General features: G+C 42.3%; 1 protein-coding gene across 1 annotated transcript; it reads right to left on the reverse strand.

Annotated features, from left to right (window-relative positions):
• Positions 1-251: 251 nt before the first annotated feature.
• LOC311127491 (hatching enzyme 1.2-like) lies at positions 252-6,884 on the reverse strand (the record flags this gene model as incomplete). The annotated part of the gene is made up of 10 exons (XM_084159316.1): positions 252-399; positions 697-778; positions 3,483-3,655; positions 3,845-3,959; positions 4,071-4,152; positions 6,043-6,092; positions 6,230-6,298; positions 6,433-6,489; positions 6,646-6,711; positions 6,848-6,884. 10 exons carry the CDS (start codon positions 6,882-6,884, stop codon positions 252-254), a joined length of 879 nt encoding a protein of 292 aa, XP_084015442.1.
• Positions 6,885-7,712: the final 828 nt, after the last annotated feature.

Below are 7,712 nucleotides of genomic sequence, written 5' to 3' on the forward strand. Positions count from 1 at the left end.
GAATACATAATCAGAAAGCTTTAAGAGACTTGTCCAACTCCAATTCATTGTCGTGAAGAGAAGTTAGATATCAGTGCCTTTTGTGTTGGAATCTTCAGTCGAAAAGCAGTGGTATTGGAATCTTCATCGATGGTGTAATAAGTGCTAAACTGTGCATTGTTATTCTGGGAAAGACGGGACATGAACATGGTTAGAATACAGTGTGATATGATGGCTGCATTTACAAAGGCAGCCCAATTCTGATATTTTTCCTATCTCTCTGTGTGCACGTCTTTACCACATTGGTAGAGTTTGTTAAGGCGTGTTATGTCCAGGGGGCTCAGGTGATTTCTCTGTCCAATCTGGACTCCCCTCTTCTTGGAGTCAATGGTGGGGTTCTGGTTTGATGAGAAGTAATATCTGCCAGGAGAAACCCAACAATACCCCCCCAGTCAGAGAACTTGCTACTTTAACACAAAGACTGCGTCACAAATGTCACCCTACTCCCAATATAGTGCACCTAGTTTGACCAGAGCCCGGGTCAAAAGTAGTGCACTAAATAGGGAGCCATTTGGGACGCACTGGGAAATGTTACTGGAACTGGATACTGTACACAGGCCCAGTAAAATGAATCTTTACTTATTGCCGGCAGTTTAAAAACAAGGTGAGTAAAATGAGGACTTTAGTGGGAGTAAGGAGGAGAGGAGTGTGACTGACGTTCCGTAGTGCATTATGGAATCGTAGTCATAGGGCAGGTCCTGAGTGTCTCCTTTCTTCACCACAAAGTTTTTGGCTTTTCCTGGAAGACAAAGAGATAGAGGAGGCAGATGTGTGCATGTGTCTGACTGGTGGACACTACTGGGTCTGAATGTGATATAGGGGAATGAAAATGGAAATGTAGACAAGGTGCTGAGATGGTAACCATTAAGTTCAAACTTCTAGCAGGAGGAAACTCTACACGATTCAAGGCATGAATATTGCATCTTACCTAATGAAACCCATAGCAGGTGGTAATGTAACAAAATGGCCTACAAGTTCAAGAGCTTACATGTTACCCCAGGATACCCATTACAGGCGGAAACTGTAGATGACAAGGTATCTATATTCATGTCAGGGAAATTTAGCCTAACAAGGTAGTGTTATTCATGTCAGGGAAATTTAGCGAACAAGGTTGCTGCCTTCACGACAGTGGAACAAAGCAGCGGTGAAACTTACATGTAAATCAATACGATATGTGGCTCTGATCACGCCAGGGAAAATGAGTTGACGACTTCAGTTAAACTCCACATAATTGCATTTCCATAATTGCATTCAGTAGAGTCTATGAATTACATAATTATGCATAGTATTGGCGTCAAACAGAAGAACACTGCTGGTTCCTGATGTGAGATTCTCTCTGGTGTTTACAGAACTGGTGTTGTGAAATTAGGATATCAGGATTCAAGGTTGCCATTAGGATATCAGGACCTGCTTAGACAAAGCAATTGTAACAGTAGAGTAAAGGATTGCAATGTATGGGGAAATTAATGGCAGTAGTATTACCGTTATAATGAGTACATGATGCATGGAATGCTTAGGCATAAATATATGTAAGCCTGTATTCTTATTTTAAACGTATGTCGTTCTGTCCTTGTGCTGTCTATTAATGTTATGTATTACAGTTGAAGTCAGAAGTTAATATTCACATTAGCCAATTACATTTAAACTCAGTTTCACAATTCCTGACATTTAATCCTATTCAAAATTCCCTGTCTTAGGTCAGTTAGGATCAGCACTTTATTTTAAGAATGTGAAATGTCAGAATAATAGTAGAGAGAATGGATTTCAGCTTTTCTTTCATCACATTCCCAGTGGGTCAGAAGTTTACATACACTCAATTAGTATTTGGTAGCATTGCCTTTAAATTGTTTAACTTGGGTCAAACGTTTCAGTTAGCCTTCCACAAGCTTCCCACAATAAGTTGGGTGAATATTGGCCCATTCCTCCTTACAGAACTGGTGTAACTGAGTTAGGTTGGTAGGCCTCCTTGCTCACACACACTTTTTCAGTTCTGCCCACAAATTATCTGTAGGATTGAGGTCAGGGCTTTGTGATGGCCACTCCAATACCTTGACTTTGTAGTCCTTAAGCCATTTTGCCACAACTTTGGAAGTATGCTTGGGATCATTGTCCATTTGGAAGACCCAAGCTTTAACTTCCTGACTGATGTCTTGAGATGTTGCTTCAATATATCCACATAATTGTCTTTCCTCAAGATGCCATCTATTTTGTGAAGTGTGCCAGTCCCTCCTGCAACAAAGCACACCCACAGCATGTTGCTGCCACCCCCATGCTTCAGGTTTGGGATGGTTTTCTTCGGCTTGCAAGCATCCCCTTTTTCCTCCAAACATAATGAGGGTGATTATGGCCTAACAGTTCTATTTTTGTTTCATCAGACCAGAGGACATTCCTCCAAAAGTACGATCTTTGTCCACATGTGCAGTTGCAAACCGTAATCTGGCTTTTTTATGGCGGTTTTGGAGCAGTGGCTTCTTCCTTGCTGAGCGGCCTTTCAGGTTATGTCAATATAGGACTCGTTTTACTGTGGATATAGATACTTTTGTACCTGTTTCCTCCAGCATCTTCACAAGTTCCTTTGCTGTTGTTCTGGGATTGATTTGCACTTTTCGCACCAAAGTACGTTCATCTCTAGGAGACAGAACGCGTCATCTTCCTGAGCGGTATGACGGCTGCGTGGTCCCATGGTGTTTATACTTGCGTACTATTGTTTGTACAGATGAACGTGGTACCTTCAGGCGTTTGGAAATTGCTCCCAAGGATGAACCAGACTTGTGGAGGTCTACAATTTTTTTTCCTGAGGTCTTGATTTTCCCATGATGTCAAGCGAAGAGGCACTGAGTTTGAAGGTAGGCCTTGAAATACATCCACAGGTACACCTCCAATTGACTCAAATTATGTCAATAAGCCTATCAGAAACTTCTAAAGCCATGACATCAATTTCTGGAATTTTCCAAGCTGTTTAAAGGCACAGTCAACTTAGTGTATTTAAACTTCTGACCCACTGGAATTGTGATACAATGAAGTATAAGTGAAATAATCTGTCTGTAAACAATTGTTGGAAAAATTAATTGTGTCATGCACAAAGTAGATGTCCTAACAGACTTGCCAAAACTGTAGTTTGTTAACAAGACATTTGTGGAGTGGTTGAAAAACCTACGTAAATATAAACTTCCGCCTTCAACTGTATGTAGTGTGGACCCCAGGAAGAGTAGCTGCTACTTTAGCAGTAGCTAATGGGGATCCTAATAAAATACTATATGTCAATAGTTATCCTATACGGTCTTCACTCCAGACCACAAAAAACAGAATTAGGTGTGTTAGTGTTGGGCTGGTACAAAAGCCTGCACACTGCAGCTATCCATGGGATACATTGACCATCCCTGCCCCTGATCCACATGCAATGCCCATCAGGTGGTTAAGTAGGTTGTGTTGGTGCGAGTTACCTGTGACCACGTTGTCCCACTGTATGGTGACGTATTGGTCACGGTCCGGCCGTGTGTGTTCGTGGTACAGGCCCAGGGCATGCATCAGCTCATGACACAGGTTCCCCACGTTACAGGCTCTACCGAAGTACAGATGCTGGGCCCCGCCCTGAAAACCTACATATGACGCACAGCTAGAGTGTTGTGAAGAAAGAGAAAAAGGTGAGAGAAGGGGGAGGAGAGAAATGGAGGAGTAAGAGAGGATATGACAGTAAGAGGGAAAAAATAAAGGATTGAACACAGGAAAAGGGAGGAGAGGTTGTGAGTTAACTGTAAACTGCTGGGATGGAGAGAATGTGTTAATGTGCCCACTTTGGACTCACCCTTTCCCAGAGATGAACTCTATGTAGTTAATCTCATTGGTGTATTCGTGGAAGCGGATACACGTCTGGTCTGAAATCATCTTGAACGCTGCTAGCATAGTTTTCTTTCTGGCCACTGTGTGGATCAGAGACAATCTACCATTAGACGGCGCACATCATTCCCACTGTATTAGAAAACATCTAGTGTTTTAAAGTGTTCACCTCTCCTACTGTCTTCAACACTCACCCAGATCATTGTTGATCTTGTAGGGGATAGAAGTGATGCCTTCTTTCGTCGGCCAAAGTGACTTCACAGCTAATCGGTCTTCCTGTAGGACAAATCAACACCTCGACTTAAATCCAGCTGTCGCTAGAGTATAGGCCTCAGATTAATTATTTCAGTGTTTCCCCTATGAATGTTTGACAATCTGAATGAAAAATCTTTGCAGTGTAAACTGAAACGACTTAAACCACATTAAGTATGTAGAAAAGGTAACGGAGCAATATTCACAGTGTACAAAACATTAGGAGCACCTGCTATTTCCATGACAGACTGACCAGGTGAAAGCTTTGATCCTTATTGAGGCCACCTGTTAATTCCACTTCAATCAGTGTATATTAAGGGGAGGAGACAAGTTAAAAGGAGGATTGTTAAGCCTTGAGACATGGATTGTGTGTCTGTGCCATTCAGAGGGTGGATAGGCAAGACAAAAGATGTAAGTGCGTTTGAACAGGGTATGGTAGTAGGTGCCAGGCTCACCAGTTTGAGTGTGTCAAGAACTGCAACGTTGCTGGGTTTTTCACACTCAGTTTCCCATGTGTCAAAGATGGTCCACCACCCAAAGGACATCCGGCCAACGGCAGGGCAGTGGAAACACTGAAGAATTGGAAAAACGTTGTCTGGTCTGATGAATCCCGGTTCTTGACATTTCACGCTGAGGACTAGGGTATGGAGAAAACCACGAGTACATACATCTATCATGCCGCATGTCGACATTGCAGGCTGGTGAGTGGTGGTGGTGATGCCATGCTGTCGGATGCTTTTTCATGTCACATATTGGGCCCCTTGATAAAAGTGGAGCAACGTTTGAATGCCACAGGATATCTGAGCATCATTGAAAATAAGATGCATCCCTTCATAGCAGCAGTGTATCCATCTGCGAATTGATTTTTTTCAGCTATATAATGCACCATGCCAGAAGGCTAGGATTGTCCAGGAATGGTTCCACGAACATGACAGTGAATTCAGCTTACTGCATTGGCCTGCCCAGTCACCAAATCTCAATCCAATTGAGCACCTGTGGGAGGAGATGGAACGAGGTATTCGGAATAAAGATCCACTACCAGGCAACTTGACACAACGGTGGGAAGCATTGGAGTCAACATGGGCCAGCATCCCTGTGGAACGCTTGACACCTTGTAGAGTCCATGCCCCTACAAATTGAGGCTGTTCTGAGGGCAAAAGGAGGTGTAACTCAATATTAGGAAAGTGTTCGTAATGTTATGTACACTCAGTATTTTTTTTTTGTACGATTTTTGAGAACTAATAATCACCAAAATAAAACTACATTCCGGGAGAATCTAAAATTCCCACAATGGCATGGAATGTGGGCCCCATTGATTTTGTTATTATCTTTGAGTCACTCAGAGCATAAGAACAAGGAATATAACATGGGAAAATGTGTATAATTTCAGGAAATTAACTCTGCGGCCTAGAGGGCCTCTAAAACGCTGCCATTGGCCACGCCCACTATGATTAAATTGAGATTTTGTCATCACTGGCCTACACACAATACCCCATAATGTCAAAGTGGAATAATGTTTTTCGAAATGTTTACACTAATTGAAAATTAAAAGCTGAAATGTCTTGAGTCAAGTATTTCAACCCCATATAAGTTCAGGAGTAAAAACGTGCATAACTAGGCACAGTTATTTGCATGGACTCACTGTGTAATAATAGTGTTTAACATGATTTTTGAATGACTACCTCATCACCGTACCCCACACATACAATTATCTTTAAGGTCCCTCAGTCGAGCAGTGAATTTCAAACTTACCCGTAGAGTAAGTTCAAATGTAATTTTATTCAACATTCTGGCTTGAACGATTTTGCAGTCATTAGTTTCAGGCTGTGTATACCAGAAGCTGGTATCACAGTCTGATTCATCAGCCTAAAAGACGAAGTAACAGGACCTAGACAGTAGGGATCATAGACTCACCGAAATCATAATGTCTCCTTCCACAATAGCAAGGTCGTACTGTAAGTCCTCTGTAACAGAGAGAGTCGGTCTGAAACAACCACACTGACATGACATGTACTCGTTACAAGTCACTACCTCCAGTGCCATTAAACTCCAGACCTCATGGTAGAGGTCCAGGTTCTGCTTCATCTAATAAATGTGTTACCTTCTCTGGTTTCAGCCGCTTTAACCCAATCATTTTGTCTGTGACGTGGCCCCATTGAGGCAGCAGAACCTAAAAGGAATTGTGAACATTAAACTCATTTTATGTTTGATAGATAAGCCATAAACTTGAAGACAAGCGATTGAATTGTTTCTTTAGGCCCATCACGCCAAGAGACTGACTTGAGAATCCCAATAGAGGCCTACCTGCGGCAGAGAAAGTCGCATTTGTAGAATTGTTGATGGGGTTTGTAGAATTGTCCACTGAAATACAGAAAAAACATTATAAAGAGGAAGAGAAAACATAGTTTTGCAGTGGTGCTGGCCTACGTTAAATAAAAAAATGGAAAACAGAAAATAGGCCTAGCATTCAGCTTATCACCTAACGAAATAACTGGTCCCCAATGCAAGCCTACCTACCTGTGGCAGGGAAAGTAGCATTTGAAGTAGTAGCATTTGTGGAATTGTCGATGGGAACACTGCCCACTGAAATACAGAAGTGAAACATAATACATGTTACATAACAACATGGTCAACCAATTGGTGCCTGCAGTGGGATTGTGCTGGACTACATCAAATGGAAAATACTCAAAAGTAGGATGTCACAAATGACTGGTCCTACCTTGGACAAACCAGATGAGAATCAGAAGCCAAAGCATGTTGCAATGACGATTGTCCACCAGGATTTGGGAGAAAATAACAAAAGCAGCTGCACAAACAAATTGTGTACTCACTCTCCTTCCAGTCAAAGAGTGGGCAGGGCAGCAATCACAAAAGAACAGGTGCATTCTTCTTCTTCTTCTTATTCTTCTTCTTCTTCTTCGTTGAGGTTTAGAGACGGTTGGCATCCAATATGTTGCATTACCGCCCCCAACTGAACTATAGTATAAATCCCTTACACTTTGTGATACAATAAGGGAAAAGGGGAAACGAGAAGAATGCAATAAAAATATATTTTTAATTTCCCTACCAACTAACCCTACACTCATTGAAACCCACCACCTTATTCCACTACTTTAACCCTATCTGATCCTAACACAGGCCAACGACCCGAGAGGACCGGACACTACCACTCAACACACCCTTTAACTCTTCTGAAGTCAAATCTCGTACCCCCAAATACCTCTCTACAACTGCCACCACAACATCTATTTTCTATGACTTACGTTCCATCTCTGCGTTACAGTTGATAACCATTGCTATGAATGCTAAGAAGCCAACCTTACTGAAACATATATCACTCCTTGGCCAATCCCTCTGTTCTGGCACATATCTACTATTCACAGGGATCCTCTCAGAATCTCTCACCCTTGTACCAACCTCCTCTACTTTCTTCACTGTCTCATCATACAACATCATGTGCACTACAATGACCCTGGCCACCTCAACCTGCCTCTCTCGCACCGGACACCTCCACTTAGGGTTACCTTCAACGACTCAACAGCACCCATCATCTTTTCCACCCAACCTGAAACCACTGATGAATT

Source organism: Coregonus lavaretus (genome assembly GCF_964263955.1).
Source record: "Coregonus lavaretus genome assembly, chromosome: 4".
NCBI classification, from domain to species: Eukaryota; Metazoa; Chordata; class Actinopteri; order Salmoniformes; family Salmonidae; genus Coregonus; species Coregonus lavaretus.